The sequence below is a fragment of the Mastigoproctus giganteus genome, chromosome 1 (assembly GCF_048544385.1).
Source record: "Mastigoproctus giganteus isolate SK-2022 chromosome 1, ASM4854438v1, whole genome shotgun sequence".
NCBI classification, from domain to species: domain Eukaryota; kingdom Metazoa; phylum Arthropoda; class Arachnida; order Uropygi; family Thelyphonidae; genus Mastigoproctus; species Mastigoproctus giganteus.
Window position 1 is genome coordinate 274,539,423 of NC_143575.1, and position 25,316 is coordinate 274,564,738.

The following is a 25,316-nucleotide window of genomic DNA, read 5'->3' on the forward strand; positions in this document are numbered from 1 at the left end:
CTTAATCAACACAAATTCTTTTATAGCATTGGAATTTTTCTTGATGTTGTAAATTGTTGAAGTCCCACACTAAACTCTTTGGAGAGATTTCCTAAAATTTCACCTTTTCTAATTCTATTAATAATTTCCGTTTTTCGTTGCAATGTTAAAACTACTTGTTTTCTTTTCATTCACATTTTACTGTAAAAAATTGAGAAAAATAATAAATCGCAGTTTCAAGCAGATATTCTTACCCAATCTGGAGCCAAACTAATCTGAAATTCACTCATGGTTTTCGAGAAAACCCAGAAGTGTGTGTTATTTTTATACATTTATGAAGGTAACATAGAATTCTAGAAGTCACAACCATAAAACAAAACAATTTGCAGTTTTCGGTTTATTGGGCTTTTTGTTTGTACAATCTGTTATAAACAGGTAGTAAACTAGATCTTTTGCTTATTAGAATCAAAATTCAATTTACAAACAGATCACTATAACCGGCACTTACTGTACTACCGTTTAAAAAAAAAAAAAATATATATATATATATATATATATATATATATATATATATATATATATATATATATATATATATATATATATATATATATATCAGCTTTTCAAATTATTCTGAATAACTGACAATTCTACTGTATATGGGGATATCCTTCAAAATAGTTTCACCTCACATGTAAATTAGAATATAAGCACTCTAAATGCCATACATTCTTTCAAACGTATTAAAAATTTATATTAGACATCCTGAATTTGTATTATTTTATAAGGGGGAAAAACATTCTAATTACATTCTTATCTCGATATTACAACTGCACAATGTTTTTTAGTTCAGTATTTTAAATCTTACATTAATGTAAGATGAAATTTAAGGTTTTACTCAAACTGACATTGTTATTGTAACTGCTTGTTTCCTTGACTTTAATGCCTTTTAATATATATGAATTTCTTGAGATATGAAAACTGATTATATAATTTTAGATATTACCTACATAATTTTTGCACTGAAAGAAAGTTTTTATGTACACAGGGTTGGAGTTGAGGAAGAACAAGAAATGTTACAGTTTGGTGGTGCTGCAAAAACTGTAAGCAAATTACTGTAATGAAGTTAATGAACATTGTAAACTGTATTTAATAGATGTTTGAATATTTTATGTCAAAATAAACTGACCTTTGTTCATATGATTTTTTAAAAATATCAACAGTTTTGGATCCGTATTGCACAAGAAATCAGAAATTAAAATCAAAAAGTGTCGTTATTGTGTGTAGCGAGTTGTTTGGGTTTTTGTACTTTTATAAAGTGATTTCATATTGCTTAAATCCAGTTGCATTATTTAATATTTAAATATGTTCTCAAATATATTTAAAATATATTTGAGAATATATTTAAAAACAGATTCATTTAACTAACTTGCCTAATGTTGTAGAATGCTCTTTTCAAAGTACTCCCTCCACTTGGGAATTAATGTACTGAACTCTGCCATCATTGAAATCACTTCTTAATTTTTTTTTTTTTTTTTTTTTTTGTCCCAATATGGAAGTATTGCCTGTGAGTTTTGCCATTTCTAAATGACATTTGTAAATCTTTATCCTTTGAACTTCAATTTCATCTTTGAAAAAAAAGAATTGCAGTGAACACAGAGTTCTGGTAGTAAGGAGATTGGAACCACATGTATTTAATGCTTTGGCCCAAAAACCATTAGGCAGGTGTGCACTGTAAGTGGTCTTTGAATCTTGAAAAACTACCTGAATGGGGAGGGGAGTTGCTTGAAACATTTCATTCTTTTGAATTATCCATTTCAAAATATTGCAGAGCATATTATCTACATCTTCACATACTTCTTACATATTGCTTCCTAGACTTGTATTAGTAATGGCAAGTGATGAAAGGAAGCTAGCTCATACAGCATCAAACAAAAAAAAAAAAAAAACTTTCCACATCACATGTCCATCCCTCTAAGAATTTTTCTAATTCTTCCTTAAGGTTATTATTATATTAATACCACATGAAATTAATAATATAGTTTGTTAGGCTGTTGTATAAGTTGTATGTATAAGCTTGGATGCCATAGATTATCAATATTTACTTTCAAAAGGCAAATAGTAAAACTGTCACTTATCTTTTTACAAATGCTCTCTCAGTGATTTGGCCAGATGGAATTATGCATCCTACTGTTGACTGAGAGCTCCTTACATAAAGTTGCAAAATGTCTTAAAATTCTTCCTCCATTGTTTTACACTTTGTTTAGAATGTGCATGCCACATAATTTCAGAGGAAATATGTTTTTTTATTTCCTCTGATATTGACCTATTGGTGTCCAGTACATTGTATGTGAAAGTTGTCACATGTTTTCAGTTGTCCAGGGAAATTGCACTTGGACTTTCATTACTTCCTTAGCCTGTTATGAAAGGTTGGGGTCATGGATCTTTACTGCACTTTATTATTGAAAAAAATTTTGACAGGGTGAAAGGGAATGTCCAGTCAGCCAAACTTTTCATTTCAATATGCATCATGAAACAACTGCTGCTAGAAAAGTCAGTCTGTACCAGTCTCTTCATTCATTGTTTTTCGCTTCTGAGACATTATTTTATTCAAATAATGCTATCACATTATTTGAGAAAAAAGACGCACTTCGGTGGATGGAATCTTTTCAAGTAGCACTTGGCGCCTCCGTAGTCAGGTGGGCAGGAGCAGCAGTGTGTATCACATGCTTCTTGATTAGATCTGGGTTCGAGCCCGTGAGCCACCAAATACGGAGGATGCGGAAAGGTCAGGGAATGACCACCGCATATCCGGAGCAATATGGCCTTAGTTGCTAATGCTCCTGAAAACCAAATAACAACAACAAGTAGTACTGATGTTATGATTGATATGTTATCATGGGGTTTTGTTAATGATATACAGAAACTTGGCTAGCAGGGATAAGAAAGTGATTATCCCTTTGTATAAGGCTATGGTTAGGTTGCATCTTGACTACTGCATACAGATCTGGAAGCCTCACTTTAGAAAGAATGTTGATCTCCTGGAACAGATGGCAACCGGACTGGTGAAGGGAACAAAAGGGTGCTCTTATCTAAAAAGGCTTCCGTTCTGCAAATTGTGGCATCTCAAGACTAGGCACCTGTGGGGGAGATCTGATTGAAGTGTTTAAAGACCTGAATTAATTGAGTAAGCTAAATGTTAAATGGCATTCTTCCACTTGCCAAGACTACACACATCAGGGGCATAAATTGAAGTTGAGGAGGGGCGGTTGTAGGATAGATGTACAGAAGTTTACCTTCAGCCAGTGGGTGGTTGATTGCTGGAACAAGCTTCCATCTGTTGTTGGGGAAATGGATGGGTTGAATGAATTCAAGGAAGAACTAGACAAATTCTTGGAGGGTACAGATGGATGAACTGTGTAGGGTTTTTTTGGTTGATGCTATATAAGCTTGCTTTCTTGCATCATTTGCCGTTACTACCGCTACTACTACTTGTTGTGCTTCTTTGTCTTCCAAATGCTGAAATTTTTTTGTAATGTATCAGAACTGAATCTTCTCCAGCATACCACCTCTTTCTGTATTCATGGCTCTGTTTCAGTAACCAGTGCAGCTAAAAAAACAAATACATAAACTTAAGAGATGTGTATTTATATGCATAATATCAAATCCCTAATTCAAATATTTCTAAGTAAGAGTAAATACATATTGACAACCCATCATACATTATATACATATAACTGTATTTTCATCTATTAACAGTTGGTTTAAAATAAAGTAATTAATGCCTTTACTGGTATTTGAATCTATTTGAATTCTTGTTTCACCTGTTGCCTGCTTATTGTATAGTGACATCATGATTTTTTTAACACTGTTCATGAGAAGTAGTCTGTAAATCAAAAGTTCATATTGGGAATGATTTTTCTATAAATATAATGATGTAATGGGAGAATATGTGAATGAAAAAATTAAATAAATAAAAAATTGTGCTTTTGATACAGTATGATTAGTATTAGATTGGCCAAATGATGCAAAGTAGCCACTGGCTGATGGATTCTTTGTTAAATGTATACATTGCATTTTATTTTGTATATTTTCTATGTACAGTACAGGTATTATGTTATAAGAAAGAAAAAAGTACAGTATATTGATATACACTCAGTAGTCACTGGATTATGACAGACTACCTAATACAGTGTTAGACCACTGTTTGCTCAGATAAAAGCTGCTATTCCTGTAGGCATTGACTGCACAAGGTGTCTGAAGATGTCTGTAGGGATCACAGTCATGCTGCCTGCAAGGCTTTTTCAACACTGTCAGAATAGATGATGGTTGCATGTTCATACGCCTCACTGCCCATTCAAAAACATCCCATAGGTGTTCAGTTGGATTGTGGCCTGGTGAATTTGGAGGCCAATCAAAATGGTTGATAGCTCCACTCTTTTTCCTCGAACCACTCGTGCACGCGGCAGGCCTGATGACATGGTGCATTATAGTCTTAGAAAATCCCATTTCTGTCCAGGAAAAAATGCAATGTGGCAGGGTGCATGTGGTCACCTAAAAGCTGCCAGTACACCAATGAAACATTAGTCCATATGCACCAGCAGTCTTAGTTCTTGCAAGCAATGCATGCCCCATATTAAACAACCACCACCTGCCTGAATAGTGGGCACTATGCATGATAGGTTGATTGACTCATGTTGCTTGCATCACACATGATGGCATCTGTTGGCATGTTGTATGGGGCCTCCGTAGCCAGGTGGGAAGGAGCAGCAGTGCGTAGCACACGCTTTTGGATTAGACCGGAGTTTGAGCCCGTCACCACCAAATACGGAGGATGCGGAAAGGTCAGGGAATGACCACCGCATATCCCGGAGCAATATGGCCTTAGTTGCTAATGCTCCTAAAAACCAAAACAACAACAACAGCATGTTGTACCAGGTATCTGGGCTCATCCGACCAGCACGCTCATTTCCAGTCCTCCAGCAACCAACATGATGTTGACAACACTGAATTCACCATTGACTGATCAGCAGTGAGGTGAGGGTGTCTGTTGGATCGTCTGCCGTGGAACCTCGTACATCTGAGTGTGCAACGCATTGGCATTTGGGATATTGTTCTTGCATTTCCCATATTGTATTGCAGTGGAAACTTGTCACACAGTGACCTGGTATTAGCATTAGTAGAGGCATTTGATGCAAGAAAGCAAGCTTATGCAGCATCAGCCAAAAAAAAAAAAAAAAAAACCCACTTCCACTTCACCCCTCTGTTCGTTCAAAATACCTGTCCAGCTGAGCCTTAAACTTATTTGGGCTATCAACCTCCACCACAAGGGATGGAAGTCTGTTCCACCAACCAACCACCCGCTGGCTAAAGGCAAATTTCCGCACGTCTATCCTACATCTGTCTTTCCTCAGTTTGAATTTATGCCCTCTCAGGTGATTTTTCTGAGCTAGAGGAAGAATCCCATCAGCATTGAGCATGCTTAAACCATTCAAGGTTTTATACACCTCTATCAGATCACCTCGCTGGTGCCTAGTCTCCAGACACTGTAATTTGCAAAACTTAAGCCTTTCTTCGTAAGAGCACCCCTTTGTTCCATTCACTAATCTTGTTGCCCTTCTCTGTACTCGTTCCAGCAGCTCTACATCCTTCTTGAAATGAGGTCTCCAGACCTGTATACAGTACTCTAGGTGTGGCCTGACCATCGCCTTATACAATGGAATAATCACCTCCTTATCCCTGCTGGAAAAATTCCTGTATATCATTGACAATACTCCATGAGCTACTCTTGCAGCCCGTCTGCACTGCTCAGAGAACTTCATATCTGCCTGCACAACCACCCCCAAGTCCCTTTCATTCTCTACCACTGTCAGTGTAGTACCACAGAGTTGATACGTTGCTCTGGGGTTGCTGTTTCCCATGTGTAGTACTTTACATTTGTCAATGTTAAACTTCATTTGCCACCTCTCAGCCCATCTGCTCAACCTTTCCAGATCCTGTTGCAGCAGCATAGTGTCAGTAGTGTCCTTGACAACCCTGCCAACTTTGTATCGTCTGCAAACTTGGACATTAAGCCCAATATACCATCATCAATATCATTTATAAATACAGAAAACAATAATGGACCCAACACTGAGCCCTGAGGGACTCCACTAATAACATTAGTCCACGATGAGCAGTGTCCATTGATTACCACTCTCTGTCTTCTCCCCCTCAACCACCCCTTTATCCATAGCAGCAATTTGCCTCCAATGTCACACTGCTCCAATTTGTGTAGCAGTCTTCCATGTGCAACAGTATCAAAAGCCTTTCTAAGATCCAAGTATATAATATCAAAGTTATTCCCTGCATCCAGTTCTTTTGTGACTGCATCATAGTATCCAATCAAGTTGGTCAGGCAAGACTTCCCCTTAACAAAACCATGCTGTGTCTGAGCTATAACTGAAGTCTTGTCTAAATGATCCTGCAGTGCTTCTTTAACCAGTGCCTCCATTAATTTTCCTGGAACAGAAGTTAAGCTCACAGGTCTATAATTACTTGTGTCAGCCTTTGATCCTCCTTTGTGAATTGGGGTCACATTTGCACATTTCCAGTCTATGGGTACCTCCCCTGAGTCCAAGGAAGCTCTCATAATTATGGCTAAGGGTTTGCTTACTTCCTTTGCTGCCTCCTTTAATATAACTGGATAGATCCCATCCACCCCGGGTGCCTTTCTTGTGTTTATCTTCAACAGTTTCTCCTCCACTTTACTCCCAGTTATTTCAAGATTCTGTAGCTTACTGCTAGAGTTGAATACACCTCTGGCATTCCCCTCGCTGAATAACTCCTCATGTGAGAATGTCGATGCAAAATATTCATTTAGTTTGTTAGCTACCTGAGCAGGATCATCAACACTTGACCCATCAATATCAAGTGGACCAATCTGATTCATCCCCTTCCTTCTAGAGTTTACATAAGTAAAGAACTCTTTGCTGTTTTTCTTTGCATCCCTTGCCAAGTATTTCTCGTAATCTGCCTTCGCCTGCCTAACCTCCTTTGTAACTTGGTTGCATATCAACTTGTATCTATCATAGGCTTCTGTGTCATGTGTTAATTTGTATGTATTCCATGCATTTTTCTTCTCTGCCATATGCCTCATTAGTTCATCTGACATCCATTTTGGCCTAAACCTTGAACAATATTTCTTAGTTGGTATGTAAAGCCTAGTAGCTTCCAAGATAAGTTCTTTGAATGCTTCCCATTTTGAATTTGCTGTTGGTAACATCAGTTGGTCCCACTGTATAGAATTTAAATACTGTCTCAGTCCATCGTAGTAGCCTTTACAGAAGCAATAACCCTTCCCTTTACCCCTAATGGTAGTTACCTCTTTGAGTAAATCCCACTTCAGCACACTGTGATCACTGCCACCTAGTGGTTCATTTATCTGCAGATTCTTAATGCATGAAGAATCACTGCTGATAATCAAATCAAGTGTATTACTCCCTCTAGTTGCCTCCCGAACATGCTGATGTAGAAAACAATCATCCAATAAATCCACAAAAGTCCTGCTAGTGTGTGAGTAACCAGCCCCCAAATTCCAGTCAATATCTGAGAAATTAAAATCTCCCATTATAAGACACTCTGATTTACTGGCCCACTCTATTTCCCTGTACAGTTCCTTATTATACTCATCAGAGTCATTAGGCCTATAGCACACTCCTACTGTCAATTTTGATCTCCCAATCTTTATGTCACACCAAACTGACTCCACACTGCACTGTCCAGCGATGTCGACTGGCTTCACTTCCTTGGTTTTTATGTGTTTCTTAACTAATAACATAACCCCTCCTCCCTTCCTATCCTGTCTATCCTTTCTGTAGACGTTGTACTCCCCAAATTGCAGTTCTGCATCCCTTATATCTGTGTGACACCACGTCTCTGATATCCCAACAATATCTGCCTTCGATGTTTTGAGCAAAACCTCAAATTCATCAAATTTATTTACTAAACTCCTAGCATTGGTGTACACGCAAGTATACCTGCACCTGTTTCTATGCTTAGCTACCCTAACACAACCCATGTGTTTACTTGTACCACAATGGCTCCCAGCAGTCTCTGAAATACCATGCATCTTGTTTTTCAGGCTTCTGCTCATTCTAATAGAAGCAGTGCAAGAATCTCTTTCACCTCTGCCAGTGGCTACTGTCAATCTATTGGTCTTTGTCTCCCCCCAAGCTAGCAGTTTTCCGATCCACCTAACACTGCCTCGATAGCATCAGCAAATATTCTTGCACCCTTTCTATTTAAGTGTATCCCATCCCTGTAGAAGCAATCTCTCCTGTTAACAAGTACAGTCCAGGCTGAAAAAAATTCTACCCCTTGAGCCTTGCAACAATCTTTCCAGGGCCGAATTGATCGACAAGGCTCTCAATGAGAGCCTGTACAACATGCTGTACCCTTTGCTTACCATGAACATCCATCTTGCATAATCCTTTATAATTCTGTTGGCAGGAAGTAGTTTGACACCATTCTTTGTATGTCCTAAGCACAGTGGGCTGTGAGCAACCAACAAGACATGCCGTTTTAGATATGAAAGCACCCAACACATAAGCACCCACAATCATGCCCTTCTGAAATTCCATGATATCATTACTACATCCCATAACTGCTACTTTAACACTTATTTGCATGATCAGATGCAAATTACCATTACTCTAGCATGTAAAGTGTGTTTGACATTTTTATACTGTGAACTATGCAGCATAGACCATTACAGATGATCACAATTCAGTGATCACTGAGAATATATTGCACTATGATAGTAAGGTGATATAATTATTGATAATACTTCAAACAGGCCTCTGGGGTTGGGAATGTTCAAATTCATTCATAACTGCAATAATACTACACCAACTGTAAAACTGATACGCTCAGAAGATTTATCCGAGAGTTTGCAGATTTGCTCTTCTGAGCATAGTGTTACGCTCAGAAGAGCAAATCCGCAAACTCTTGAACCATTTGTGGTTTCAAAATCTATGTGAATGGTCGACAATAACAGCTTCGTTGGGAGAGATTTTGTGATTCTTCTCCCAAAAATGTTCAGCCACAGCAGATTTCCCATAATCTGCAGTCTTTATCACATTAATATGTTCCCCACAGAATCTTTTGAAATGACATTTTGTTTTTCCAATGTAACACTCCCCACAATCTGGGAATTTTATCTCATATACAACCCAGCTTGTACCTTCCATACGTATGGGATCCTTAACCTTTGACACAACTGTGTAATACCTGAGCTATTTGCTCAGTTAAGCCCAGATAGTAGAGAATGTATGCAGTGGCAATGGGTACAAACGGCTCTCTATGTCCATGTCCCACTTCCCGGACATGTTTATCCAAGGTCCTCTGGAGGTACCCACATTTCTGAGATCTGCTGTGACACATTTAATCTCTTCTTTCTATCCTCTGAGGTGCTACAATGGGACCTAACCCTAGCCAATAAGGCCCTAACAACACTATTTTTGTGATGGTTGGCCTGTGGCATATTATAATGTGTATATTTGCCCTGGCACATGGGTTTTCTATACACACTAGTTTTCATCTGAGGCCATCCCTATGAACCAACTCATCAAGGAAAGGAATGGTACCATCCACTTCCACCTCCGAGGTAAACTGAATAAAAGGGGAGAAGCTATTGAGAAAACTGAGCACTTCATCCTCTCTCCCCCTCCGTATAATGGTGAGGGTAATTATTCAACTGACCTTTGAATTTGCCCAAATTTCCAGCCTCAACTACCCACGGCGGTAACTCATTCCAGCGATTGTCAACTTGTTGGCTAAAAGAAAACTTTCTAAAATCCTGTCTAAACTTCTTTCTATGTAGTTTCAGTTTATGGGCCTTGCTTATTTTAAGACCCCTGGACCATTTTGAGAAGCTGGATGTCTTTTGTTTTTGTATGCATTCTCCATACTTGAACACAGTATTTCAAGTGCAGTCTTAAAATTGTGTTTTATGTTGTTTTCCTCATATGTAGTGGTTTAGTTTAACTTACTTTGTCTTCTCTCATTTATGAGTATCATATATTTTATTGTTGTATTATAATATTTCTTTCAGTTGTGAATCAATAGCTCTGAGGGTGATTTAATTTGTATTGTAATGTGTTGCACATGTAATCTAGTTCATTGCAATAAAGATTATTAGTTTATTTATTCATAAACTGGAAAGAAGTTTATGAACATGTGCCCTGTTCTGTGTTTTTTTTTTTTTTTTTTTTTCTTCTGACTTCAACAACTTTCATAACTTCTCAACACCTATTGTGAGATCTGTCTTCTTGTTGTTTTTTCACACTTTTTTTATTTCCACCTCTTTTATGTATTCCTTGCCCACAACCTTCAAGTATTCCATGTTTATCATAATTGATTTTTTTTTCCGATGATATTGTTCATGTCTCACTCTTATTGCTTAAGTGTTACATTCTTGTTATACTTCCTACACAATCAAACGTTTTAAATTTGTTCTTTCCTCTTTCTATGCACCTTCTGGTCTCACAGTATTGCAGTTTGTATTTTTATTTTGAAGTAGTTTTCTTCTTGTAGTTGTCCAATATACTGTCATTTGCTGGGATCTGGCTTCACTGTCTTTTCCCCCAGATTTTATCCTGGTAAATTTATTTTTAAATTTGATTTCTCTAATAATGTTATGTTAAAGCTAGGATATGTTTTTAATCAGGACATAATACCATTTTCATCAAATCACTTCAGTACCAAAATAAAATTAAATAATCTTTTTTTAACCCTTTGTAGTCCAGCATTATTTATATTTTTCCGGTTCCATTCCAGCTTGAAAACGATTAAAACAAATACTGAATGTGAGCTCTTCAAAAATTATTTATTTTTGAGTTTACATGAGTTACTATTAACTCATGTTAATAATATTAATAGTCGTTATTATTTGAACTGGGCCAACATTTAGATGAAATGGATGTGTGAATTTTTTTTTTTTTTTTTTTTTTTTTTTCTTTGGCTGATGCTACATAAGCTTACTTTCTTGCATCACATTCCTCTACTACTATTATATAAAACTGATTGATAAAATATTATAAAAATGTTTTACACATTTTAAATATTTATTATTTGTATAATTTTAGTGAGTGATATTTCTAAAAACATTCACCAGGATGCAATCCTGGTTTTCTGGAGCATGTCTCACAATACCAAACTGTTCCTTTTCTTCCACCACTTTGACTTTCTTCTTTTATAGAAGTTTTTTCATAGTCCCATGTCAATAACCACACAAAAAAAAAAAAAAAAAAAAGCCTTTAGTTCATTTATTGAAACCAAAACCTAGTTGGACCATATGGAACAATCAGGAAGTGGCTTATTTGAAAGAGTTTCATTGGCATGAATATTTGTTTCACTCAGTTTCTTCAAAGAATCGGTAAAAAAATCTAAAAATATTCAAGTTTGATTTTTGAAATACTTGAATTACTCAAAAGAAATCCACAGTTCAAAACAGTAAAGAGAAAATGTGTGAATGAAATACTATTTACCTTGCTTGGTCTCCCATCCATGCCAGCATTAGTTGACAATCATCATAAATTTCTTCATCACTGCTGAAAGTAAAACTAAAGTGACCAGTTGTTAACAATTTAATTTTAAATTCGATTAGTTTGTCAAATTGTTTATATGAAATATAAATAGTCTTTTTTTTTTTTTTTTTTTTTTTTTTTTTTTATGAAAACCCCAAACACGAGAGGTATTAGAACCTATAGTACCGTGCTTGGGTTCGAGGTTGAGAAGACGAAAGAAGATATTTGTTGACATTAGACTTGAACTTCTGTAGACTGTAATTTTCAGAAACAAATATGAAGGAAGGTTGTTCCAGAAAATGTCAGTTGAATGAATAAACAAGGAAGATGAAAAGTTGGACAGTAAATGGATGTTGGCTGGTGGTGGCACGTGTTCGGACTGTTTTGAAAGAGAGAGCGGGAATTATAGAAGCCAATTCGGAAGAACAGTACCCATGGAAGTATCTGTAGAAAAGGCATTCAGCAGAAATAGTATGTCTATGAGACAGCGAGTGGAGAGACTCTGTCAGAGATGAATCATTAATTAACCTAACTGCCCTCTTCTGAATGAAATTTAGAAGCCTGAGAGAGGTGGTAGATGACTTTCACTAGGTGGTAGATGACTTTCACTAGGTGGTAGATGACTTTCATCAACCGGTGAAATACCACCACTTTGCTTATTGGAGGCTTGAAGTGGTGAAACCCATGTTTAGTCTCTAGAGCAAAGTTTCCGGCATCCCCCCTCCCCCCATACTTCTCCTTTAACCCATGCACGGTACTAAGTACTATAGGTTTTGATACCTTTCATGTTTGGGGTTTTCGTAAAAAAAAAAAAAGGTTTTGGGAGTACCACCTCAGATGTGGGAACAATATTCCATGGTAGGATGGATTTCCAATTTGTACAGAGTGAACAGCTGTTTGGAAGAAAAGTAATGCCAAGAGCGAAAGAGAAAATCCAAATTTTTTAGATGCAGAGGGAAGCATTTGTAATGTGCTTGTGCCAAGAGAGATTAGAAGTCAGGATAATCCCCAAAAGAGATATATCATTTTGCCTAGAAATTGGAGTGTTACCAAAGATAAGCATAGGAGCAGAAGAATCCTTTTTTGCAAGATATAAGACAAGACTTAGTTTTAGAAGGATTGAAATCAACTAAGTTGTCTTTGCCCCACTGGAGAATTATCTGGAGATCGGTATTTAAGGAATTGGTAGCAGATATTTGAGAAGTTGAAGCTAATTGAGCAGGGCAAGGTTTTTCAAAATGGAAAGTAGAATGCAAAGTGCTATCATCGGCAAAACTATGGAAAGGATTTCCAGTCAATGGAAGAAGGTCATTAATATACAAGAGGAAAAGAGTGGGGGGAAAGAACTGAACCTTGGGGACACTGGCATTAGTGGAGAAGTTAGAAGACAGAGCCATCTACCATCACCCTCAGTGAGCGATCAGAGAGAAAACTGCATAACTAATTACAAAAAACAGTTGGCAATCCATAAGATGGAAGCTTGTGTAGAAGACCTTTATGCCAAACACGATCAAAAGCCTTTGAGATGTCAAGAGCAACTTCTTGCTCTTGACATCTCAAAGGCTTTTGATCAAGCCAGAATATCACCAGTGGATCGATACTGAATCCATACTGGCGATCATTGATCAGACGGAAGGTTTCTAGGTAGTTTAAGAGTTGGCGGTTAATTGATTTCTCCATTACTTTAGAAAGAGTAGAAGCAGTTGCGATAGGACGATAATTGGATGGGAGGGGTTTGTCACCCTTTTTAGCAACTGGCTGGATATGAGCAAATTTCCAAGCAGAAGGAAAAAGGTGGCAAAGAACAGGAATAAGTTCTGGAGCACAGGTTTTGAGAACAAGTGGAGAAATAACATCAGGACCTGGAGCTTTCTTAGCATAAATATTTGCCAAACTCCGGAAACCCTTTTGTTGGAAGACCAGAGGAGGCATTGAATGGAGCGTGTTGGGAATGGTGGGAGGTGTTTTACCAAGATCATTAATACATGAGTTGGAAGAAAAATGGGATGCTAGCAGGTCAGCTTTATCCTTGGCTGAAGTGACAATAGAACCATCTAGTTTGGACAGAGGTTGGAGCAGAGATGGGCAAAAGTTGCGGCCAATAGCTTTGGCTAGAATGCTACCATTAGGGCAAGAAGCAAGTTTTCTACTATTAGCCTGTTCAGACTCTAGTTTGGACTGATTAATAACTGCTTTACAATAGTTGCGAGCTTTGATGTAGGCAGAAAATGAAACTGAAGAGTTAGAAAAGAGTCAATTACGATATGCAACGTTCTTCTCTTGAACAGCCTTAGCGCATTTATTAGAAAACCAAGGTTTAGATAAAGGACGAGATTTTAAAGTTTAGTGTGGGATAAAGAATTCCATTGCTACAAGAATAATTTCACTGACACGATCTGAGCAAACGTTGACATCAGAAGTTTTGAAACAGTAATACGACCAAGAAAAAGAATAAAAGAAATCTCGCATGTCATCCCATTTTGCATTCTTGTAATGCCAAACAATACCAGGATGGGAATAGCCATGAGATAAAGGCTCCATTGGAGAAGAGACAATCACCAAGTTGTGATCTGAGGTGCCTAGAGGACCAGTCACTTCGACCGTGTACTTAGAAGGGTTGTTTGTGAGAAAAAAATCAAGCGTGTTGGCTGTTTGGTTACGATTGTCCAGTATTCTTGTAGGTAAATGAACAATCTGTGCAAGGTCATTAGTAATTGCAAAAGCCTCAGCATCTCGACCAGCTGGGTTGGTGTGACTAGAAAACGGAAGCCAGCTGGAGTTGTGAACATTTAAAATCACCAAGGAAAATTACTTCACTGTTAGGAAAGTTGGACTGGAGAAAGTCATGTTGCAAAGAGAGGAAGTCAAAGAGCTCCAAGTGATTAGTAGAGTTGGGAGAACGGTAGAGACAACATATGAATTTGACACAATGAGGTAGAGAGATTTTAAGCCAGAGAAGATCGAAAAGAGGAGATTCCAAATTATCAAGTCTCTGACAGGAAATATTGGAACGGACATATGCACAAGTACCACCTTTGAGGCGAAAGGAATCATACAGCGAATAGTTTGGGCAACTGAGATGAGCAGTAGTTGAATCAACCGATAACTGAGATTCTGTCAGAAAAAGTACATGGGGTTTGGCAGACTGCAAGTGGAAATGAACATCGTTGAGATTTGATTGACACCATATATATTTGTGAAATGAACTAGAAAGTGTTTGGGAGGTTAGATCTTTTCACAGATAAGCTTACTCTATTAGTTTGACAATTCATGGTGCATTCAAATAGAAGACTGTTCAATAATTACACCACAAGAGTAGGAAAACAAGCTATATAGGCAAACCAGTAAGATGCATCTGACACAACATTGGACTGGAAGAGAAATTTTACAATCTCGCTTGAGAAGCAACATTGGATTGCAAAGGGTTAATGATGTGAAATTTAGTGTTGGAATATGTGATATTTGCAGATGATCTGGTCTGAGATTTTTCGAAACACTTAAAAAATAAATGAAATAAAAATTCACTCTATGAAGTTTTTTCTTGTCCACGGGAGCTTGAAATATAGAAATTGTCCTCTCCATTTTGTCAGTTTTCATAAGCAGAGTTTGTTTTATTTTTTATTTCTCTCCAAATCTTGCTTGATTTATGCTTTCCCTTACTTGTTGTAGGGTGTATTTATTTAATTATGCTTTAGTTCTGAAACAGTGATACAGGTTATATATGAATTCGTATAATTTGACTGTAGAATTCTTCATATTTTTATATACTGCGGAACCCAAGTAACAAGTATCAGCTAACACAAAATGAATGTTGGGTCCATTCTGTTGCCTTTATTTTTCAATGCATATTCACTTAATGTAAAATAGTTTACACAAAATATTGTTTAACATAAATTTTTTGGCCTAGTAGAAATGAGTACATGCAAAATTCTTTGGATAACACAAAATAGCATTTTAGATTATTTTTGCATCTCTTTTTTTCTCAATGTCTTTGATACATGCAAAACCCCCTTGAGATTTTCCTATGGAAAATCTCAAGCATACCTCAGCTTTTTCTCTCCTTATGCCTCCTGCTGCCATTGGCCAAAGAGCTGTTTGTACAACTTTGTGGTGCACAGTCACCAATTATGTACTCTGATCTTATGACATTGTTCTAATTACAGTACTGTGCAATAAACAAAAAATACCCCTTACCCTCTAATCTGCAATTCTTTCCCCTTTTGTAGCACATAATACAATGAGTCACTATAGCTATATATGAGTCGCTATATGAAGTCATTTGTTTATTTGTTGTGATGTATTACACAGGTTCATGTTAATTTTTTAGTAAAAATGTTGCCTGCACAGAGCTCTTGTTTTTCTATTGGTTCTTTCTGTAATACATTTTCATTGTAATTTTTTCTTTTCATTCATCTTACAGGCCTATACTGTTCCAGAAATGGCCAGTAAAATCTGTAGACAGAATGTGGTATAGCTGAAAATGAAAACCCTGCAATTTGAAACAGGTATCTGCAAGCAATCTGCAATATCATATTGAACTTCTTTGATTATAAATCGTGAAAAAATAGCAAGTTTGAACTGCAGTGGAAGCATTTATATATAGTAACTTATGAAGATTTAGAATGGCACAAAGCTTGCTATGTAAATAAGCAGAGCAAATAAGCAATTATCACTTCAATTACTGATAACAGTTCTGCCCATCCAAAAGTGAAAAATGTACAGTTACAGTCTATCGCTTTCATCTTTTTGCTGCCTAATACTGCAATTTCTGTCCCTGTTTTGAAGCAAAATGTAGATAGATGCCTTAGCTGCAGAGCTGGCAGTTGAATTTATTTCTAATCAAGAATCCTTGATAACATTAAGTGGAATAACACCTAAGACTTCACTACAAATATTTAAGAATATTTGCAGTGATAGAATCACAGGAAGTTTCTAGACACATGATGTCAGTTGGCTGATAATGGCTTTTAGCTGCCATTGCGCTGTAAAGCCTCCAACAAAAACAACAACGTGTCAGGTTGGATAGCTTTTACCTTACCTTTCATACTGAAAAACAGCCTAGGATATTTTCAATTCAGATGAAAGCTTTTAACTTTTACAAAAAAGGTAGTATTATGTCACTGACATTGAAAGAAAATGTCATTCATGTTACGACACTGCACATTTTTATTCATTTAATGATGTGATCATTTATTTTGTTAATTATATCCCATTATTGATAGTATCATGAATTTAACTATGATGTGAATTGCAGTTAACACAAAATTCAGATAGTATAAAATAATTGTTACAGTTCTCAATATTTTGTGTTTGCCAGGTTCCATTGTAATTGTAAACTTCACTAAAAATTTAAGGAATCTAAATTTGTATATTTTTAAGTTTATACTAGAAAATTTGCATTCTTGCCTTTATTTTTCTTTCTCAAAATTATTTTTCTTTTGTGTTCTTTGTCAAAAATGACATTAAGCAGTTCATTAGAAGATCAGTCTCTTTTTTTTCTTTTGTAATTAATATCTTGCATATTTGATAAATTAGTAGTTGTTATAATCTAATGAGGAAGTTCACATTTGGATATTTTTAATGCAGTTCCTAATTATTATATTCAAGGAAATATCCTTAAAAGTTTAATTTTTTTTTTCTGTTTTCTAAGTGATTTTTGGTTTTCTTGTAGATTGTGTTCTAATTTTCTGATAATATATATTACTTTTAATCATCACTTAATCTCTACCATGTAACTGACAACTTCTTTGCATGTTTCCAGGTGTATAACACTCTGGACAATGGGGTGGTAAGCTTAATCATTATGGAAATATATTTGTGCATTCACCCCATTATTCCCTTACTTTCTCTTATTTTAATTGTTTAAATATTAATATAATTTTAATTTTTTGTCCTGTCATCATATTTCTCTATGACATAAGTTTGAATTTTTTTTAACATCTTTGCTTTATGCTTTCTTTTGCAACTAATAGTTGTCACATGTCTTATTAACATTAAATATATCTGTCTTGATTTGTTGAAAAGCTTTTTTCTTTCCCCCTTAATATATTCTATTTCATATTGTGCTTACATGAAATTCTTTGGGAATTCAATGCAATTTTTTCTGTATTCAAGTTGTTTTTATATGAGTTGTAAATTAAGCACACAATTGTTTAAAGTAATAAAAAAAAAAAACAGTTTAATTTTTACAAATTCCTTTTATTTAAAAATAAATATGTGAAAGAAGCTATATATCTAATATATGACTTTTACTCTATTGCAGTGATTTCCCACATTTTATTTATAGTAGAACAATGTTTGCAGTACAGTAAACTAATAACACATTTACTTATAAGCAGGTGATTTAAATGTTTTTCCTTAGTTTTATATTTAAAATAAAGTTTTATCATTAGATCAAAATATGAATGTTAGTTGTGACTTCTCCTGGTCATGCCAGACCATTTCAGTCCCCTAAGAACATTAGGTTACTGTGCTTGTTGATTTCTTTCAGAAGCTGTCTCTTGTTACCCTTTGCTTATAAAACATTAAAATGTCATACATTATGCTGATTGACTATGGTCAGAAGGCTGTAATATGTCTTTTGGATTTTTTTTGTTCAATGAAGCCTTGTGATTACTGATAAGGTGGCATATTGAATGAAATCTTTCATATAATTTTATTTCATTTTATTGCATTTTAATTTCAAATTTCATATGGTTTATGTTTCAGAGGAAACAAGATAATCTCAGCAAGCATTATGTACTTTCATAAGTACATTATGGAAAGTACTAATGGACTGAAGATGCCTACTAGGGAGCTACAGTATTTTTACTGTAACTGGGATTGCTAGCAAGGTGCTCAGATATAGGATGTAACCATTGAAAGTAACCTATTACCTGGAGAACCCAAATGGAATTGCAATGTCAGTCTTGTAGTCAGGCATGAGTTACAACATGAATGTATCCTCCCCACATTCTAGACAGTTTCTGTCCACACAAATAGGTCTGCCCTTACCTCAGATATCTCAGCATCTCTATCAGCAGTAGAACTAGAATGTGTCCATGCCCAATCAAACACAGCATACACAGTATTGTGTTCATGCCTAGGGACATGTACTGCACTGGGATAACATATATGGATACAAATTTGCATATTGCAAGGTCAAGCCCATACACTGTCATAAAAGATGCACAGCCCATTTGTAGCTGTTATACTGGTACATCAGCTGCAATAAAACAGTTATAATGAAGCAATAAATTCCTTTGGTCTTCGTTTTCCAGAGTATTAGTGTAAATTTATTTTTTTAATTAATTTATTTTTTAATTAAACTGCCTGCATGCATGGGTTTCCGATAAACAGAGGATTCAGAGTATGTTTCTAAGTATCGGACCATAACATCTAGAAATGATGAAAGTGTTTACATTTCTAATTCCATGGTAAACAAACTGCATAAAACTAGGAAGGGATTGAGATAATGGAGGAGCTGCACCTCTGAACCCTATACTGTAAATACGTCATCAATATACCATTCCAGAGAATTGACTGGCACCAGTAGACTCAAAAATATATTTGGTTCCAATTCCTTCAAAAAATATTAACTATGGTGAAGTTAACAACTACATCCACAGCTGTCCTGAATCTATAAGCAGAAAGAATCATTGAATAAAATTTTTTATTACCAGCGAAATATGAATTTAAGGCAGCACAAATATCATCAATGATGGGTAAGGTTCTATCTCATTCACAGAATCTTTGTTCAGTAGTTGCTTGATTCAGGAAACTGCCTGTTGCAACAGAATAGTTGAAAATAGGGAGACGGTTTTGATAGAAACATTTCCCCCACTCTCAAAATTATTGAAATCTCTAATGATCTAAGGAACTCACTCATGGCTATTAACATAATGTCCTTTAACAGTATACAGTTAACAGACAACAGCATGTATACTTTCGTGTACATCAATGCTAGGAGTTTGGTAAATAAATTTGATGAATTTGAGGTGTTGGTCAAAACATCAAAGGCAGATATTGTTGAGATATCAGAGATATATAAGGAATCACACAGAGATAAGGAATGCAGAACTGGAATTTGGGGAGTATGTGTACAGGAAGAATAGACAGGGTAGGAAGAGAGGAGAGGTTATGCTATTAGTTAAGAAACACAAAATCCAAGGAAGTGCAGCCAGTTGACTTGGCTGGACAGTGCAGTGTCCAGTCAGTTCAGTGTGACATAAGCATTAGGAAAGCAAAATTGAGAGTAGGAGTGTGTTATAGGCCTAATAATTCTGATGAGTATAATAAACAACTGTACAGAGAAATAGTGCACCAGTAAATCAGTATCTTATAATGGGGGATTTAATTTCCCAGATATTGACTGGAATTTGTGGATTGGTCGCTCACACACTAGCAAGGCTTTTGTGGGTTTATTGGATGATTGTTTCCTACAGCAGCATGTTCAGGAGGCAACTAGAGGGAGTAATACTCTTGATTTGATTATCAGCAGTGATTCTTCATGCATTAAGAATCTGCAGATAAATGAACCACTAGGTGGCAGTGATCACAGTGTGTGGAAGTGGGATTTTCTCAAAGAGGTAACTACCATCAGGGGTAAAGGGAAGGGTTTTTGCTTTTGTAAAGGTGACTATGGTGGTCTCAGACAGTATTTAAATTCTATAGAATTTAAATACTGTCACATACGGTGGGACCACTGATGCTGTTACCAACAGCAAATTCAAAATGGAAAGTATTCAAAGAATTAATCTTGGAAACTACTAGGCTTTTCATACCAACTAAGAGATATATTGTTCAACGTTTAGGCCTAAATGGATATCAGATGAACTAATGAGACGTGGCAGATAAGAAAAATGCATGAGATACATATAAATTAACAGGTAACACAGGTAACAGGTAACATAAATTAACAGGTCACAGAGGCCTATGATAGATATAAGCTGGTCTGTAACCAAGTCACAAAGGAGATTAGGCAGGCAAAGGCAGATTACAAGAAATCTTTGGCAAAGGATGCAACGATAAACAACAGAGTTCTTTACTTATGTAACCTCTGGAAGGAAGGGGGTGAATCAGATTGGTCCACTTGATATCAATGGTTCACCTGTTGATCATGGTCAGGTAGCTGATAAACTGAATGAGTATTTTGCATCTACATTCACACATGAGGAGTTATTCAATGAGGGGAGTGCCAGAAGTTTATTAAACTCTAACATGGAGCTAAGTGATTTTGTAATAACTGAGAGCAAAGTAGAGAAGAAATTGTTGAAGATAAACATAAAGCCACCTGGGGTGGATGGGATCTATCCAGTTATATTAAAGGAGGCAGCAAAGGAAGTAAGCAAACCCTTAGCCATAATTATGAGAGCTTCCTTGGACTCAGGGGAGGTACCCATGGACTGGAGATGTGCCAATGTGACTCCAATTCACAAAGGAGTATCAAAGGGCGACACAAGTAATTACAGACCTGTTAGTTTAACTTCTGTTCCAGGGAAATTAATGGAGGCACTGGTTAAAGAAGCACTGCAGGATCACCTAGATAAGACTTCAGTTATAGCTTGGACACAGCATGGTTTTGTTAAGGGGAAGTCTTGTCTGACCAATTTGATTGGATACTATGATGTGGTCACAAAGGAACTGGATGTGAAGAATAATTTGGTTATCCTATATTTGGATCTTAGAAATCCTTTTGATACTGTTGCACATGGAAGGCTGCTATACAAATTGATGCAGTGTGGCATTGGAGACAAATTGCTGCTATGTATAAAGGGATGGTTGAGTGGGAGAAGACAAGGGTGGTAATCAATGGATACTGCTCTTTGGGGACTAATGTTATAGTGGAGACCCCCCAAGCTTCAGTATTGGGTCCATTGTTGTTTTCTGTATTTATTAATGATGGTATATCAGGCTTAATGTCCAAGTTTGCAGATGATACGAAGGTCGGCATGGTTGCTAATGACACTAATGACAGTACGCTGCTGCAACAGGATCTAGAAAAGTTGAGCAGATGTGCTGAGGGGTGGGAACTGAAGTTTAACATTGACATATGTAAAGTACTACATATGGGAAGCAGTAACCGCAGAGTAACGTATATACTGTAGTACTATACTGACAGTTGTAGAGAATGAAAAGAACCTGGGGGTAATTGTGCAAGCAGATATGAAGTTTTCTGAGCAGTGCAGACAGTCTGCAATAGTAGCTCATGGTGTCTTGTCAATGATGTACAGACATATTGGAAAATACTGGAGTCCTCATTTTAAGAAGGATGTAGAGCTGCTGGAGTGAGTACAGAGAAGGGCAACAAGATTAGTGAATGAAACAAAGGGTTGCTCCTATGAAGAAAGGCTTAAATTTTTCAAACTACAGTGTCTGGGGACTGGGCACCTGCGAGTTGATCTGATTGAGGTGTATAAAGCCTTGAATGGTTTGAGCATGCTCAGTGCTGATGGGATTCTTCCTCTAGCTCAGAAAAATCACCTGAGAGGGCATAAATTCAAATTGAGGAAAGACAGATGTAGGATAGACATGCGGAAATTTGCCTTTAGCCAGCGGGTGGTTGGTTGGTGGAACCGACTTCCATCCCTTGTGGTGGAGGTTGATAGCCTAAATAAGTTTAAGGCTCAGCTGGACAGGTGTTTTGAACAAACAGAGGGGTGAAGTGGAAGTGGTTTTTTTTTTTTTTTTTTTTTGGCTGATGCTGCATAAGCTTGCTTTCTTGCATCAAATGCCTCTACTAATGCTAATGCTAAAGGTTTCCTGGGGCTTTTGCAATTTGCTCAGTTGTTGTTGAGGAAGGCTGACCAGGTCTTGGGTCATATGCAACAGACTCGTGGCATTTGTTGAATTGTTCGTGCCATTTAAATATGGCTGCCCTACCAAGACACTCAATACTGATGCTTCGTTCATCTCTAACTATTCCTGATGCATTTAAGCCCCATCTGACACTATAAAAAATCTCATATCTCTGTTCATTCTGTATGTCTGACATGATACAGGCACTTCCTTACTTACGTAAATTCGACTTTTCATCAGTTTTTGCCAGCCAACGCAAACTGAAAAAATAAATATATATGGAAATGTGTTTTGTATTTTGCATCCTATAGGAATAAATGGAGGTGTGAAAATATAATGTGAACCCAATAACAGTTTTTTTTTTTTTTTTTTTTTTTTTAGGGAATTTGTTTCACAACCTCAGAAGTTGAAATTTTTACTACATACCTAAGTTATTTAACTCTCTAAAAGATAATTTTTATAATGGAAATTGTATTAGTTCTATATAAATTTATGTCAAATAAGCACAGCACAAAGATCACTTTTAACTAAAGGATGCATAAACAAAACACATGGCCGACACATTTATGAACGCTACTATTGGCTGAGAGGAACAGCTATGCAGTCTGTCCAGAGAATGCACTACACTTTCATGATTATCATATGTTCTGTTATAAGAATCAATTTTGAACACCTTTGATTTTTTTCTAAAGCACATTTCTGGAGGTCACGACCATAAAACAAAAACAATTTGCACTTTCCAGTTTATTGGACTTTTCTGTTAGTCAAATCTATTAAACATGTAGTAAACTGGAATTGTGTGGGTTTTTACGTTATGGTGAAATTTGTTTTCCCTTCACTGAAATCTTCAATCATATAAAAAAACATTAAATTTTCAGAATCTTCTCTTCATTCCTATTTACTTATTGCAATGATGAAGGAAAAGTGACCAACAAAATGCAGGTGGTGGCAGTGCTAGTAAACAAGACAAAATTGATTTAGAAATGAAGATAAAAATGATTAAGAAGTATGAAGCAAGACAAAGTTTGTCATCTGTTGCACGGGAATTAGGTCTTGCTGCTTCAACAGCAAATACTGTTCTAAAGGACAGTGTGCACATAAAAGAACATGTTAAAGGATCAATGCATTTAAGATCAACAGTGATCATAAAACAGCATTCAGGTGCTATATCAAAGATGGAAAAGCTATTAATAATACGGATGGAAAATCAGATTCAGAAGCAAGTACCCCCTGAGTCTAATGGCCACTCAAGAAAAAGCAAGAAGTATTTCTGAAGATATTAAAGATAAGTACATTGAATCCCAAGCCAAGTTCGTGGCAAGGAACTGGGGGTTTAATGGGTCCAAGCATCGCACTGGTTTCCACAACATTAAAGTAAAATTTTTGTAATTGCACACTTTTGTAATTTTTGTTACAGAAATTTTTCCTGCACATGAGATAAAAAAATTTCGTGAATGGATTTTATTAAACCATTGAATAAATAATTCTAATATTCGTTGAACATTTCCTTTTTGGCTTCAGTCAAATTCAGTGTGCATAGTTGTGAGTGCTGCATGAGCCTTTAAGGAAATTCCGACTTACGTAAATTCGACAGAGTTCGTGGAACACAACCCTTACATAAGTCAGAGAGTGGCTGTACTTTCTTCAAAATGATTATCAGTGACACGCAGCTGAATATACTCTTCCTGCAACACTAGCTTGACAAGTACTGATATGCACGCTTACAGTCTGCTCAGTAGTGATCAGGAAGAGTGCCTCTAGTTATCAAAAGTTATGGAAAGTTTGTGCGGTAAACATAATCTTTCACCAGTCCACGAATTGAATGGTCACCCCTCATACTTTAATGTGAATAAAATATCCAAGGTAGCGAACCATCTAGAGTGATGATTTTTCAGAGTGAGTGTGTTCCATAGAACCATATACTTTTGCAGTGGAATTTCAGAGCCTCTATAAAAACATTTTATTCAAACTATTCAATGTATTTTCAAACTTTAAATGGGTAAGAAGTCCAGCTTGCTTGACTCGAAGCCTGGATGAAAGGATGTAAGTACCCAGTGGGCCTCTTTTGGCAAGCAGTACTGTTCTCTGTTCTTCAGTACAAAGTATTTGTGGATTCAGAATAGTCCTCAAAACACACCTTGGATAAACTTTGGTACAGACCATGCACATAAGTGCTTCAAAGTAGATCAAGGTGATCACATCAGTAGTAATTGTTGCCTTCTGGGAAACCAGAAGACAAAGTACAGTCCAGGAGAGAGTCCAGCTTCACCTCCAGGGGAGATATGGAGTTTTTCCTGGACTGCATTTTGTAATAATGCCAGTGACCTGCCCATTCTTCTATTTGGTTTTTTTTTTGATATCTTATTTTTATGAAATTCACATCTTTGAAAATGTTTGCTGTAGAGGAGATGTGCATCATTATTTGTTTCAAATTTCAAGTATTGTTCTAAAAAAAATCATAATCTAGCTGTTGATTACATTACTTTAACATTCCCATTTGTGTAACATTTTTCAGCATGACCAACTTAGTTAAAAGATTCTTTTTAATTAAAATTGTGTTCAAGTAATGAAGAACAAGCAATTTCATTTATTTAAAATTGCTATTTATTATTCATTTTTTTAATATATATATATCAGAGGTATATCGGATGGTATACAGTTAATGCACTTGCTCACTTAACACTCCTTTTAACTCAAGGAAAATGTCTCATTTTAGGAACTCTGTTGCAGTTTTAAAAAAATATATAAATTTTTTGTGTATTAGTGCAATGTTTGGATGTAAGAGCACTGCTAGAATGATAAACTTCAATACATGTATTTTATCATTCTAGCAGTGAATAATAAACAGAAAAAAAACAAGACTTAAAGCCTACAGTTATTAGAACGTAATAAAAATTTGTTAAGAATTAAATGCAATCTGTTATATAATATTAGTACAATGTTTTGGTCTAATTTCTCTTTGCAATTTTTGGGGTACTACTTGTGAATGTTGTT

The 25,316-nt window shown here is 36.2% G+C and overlaps 1 protein-coding gene across 1 annotated transcript in view; it reads left to right on the plus strand.

The window, feature by feature from the left end:
* The window catches only part of Nhe3 (Na[+]/H[+] hydrogen exchanger 3), a 330,876-nt gene that overhangs the window by 179,693 nt on the left and 125,867 nt on the right, over positions 1 to 25,316 (plus strand). Inside the window, exons 13-14 of the mRNA XM_090377696.1 lie at positions 1,028 to 1,082; positions 17,308 to 17,334. Coding sequence (XP_090233822.1) covers positions 1,028 to 1,082; positions 17,308 to 17,334 — 82 coding nt within the window. The remainder of the gene's footprint in view (positions 1 to 1,027; positions 1,083 to 17,307; positions 17,335 to 25,316) is intronic.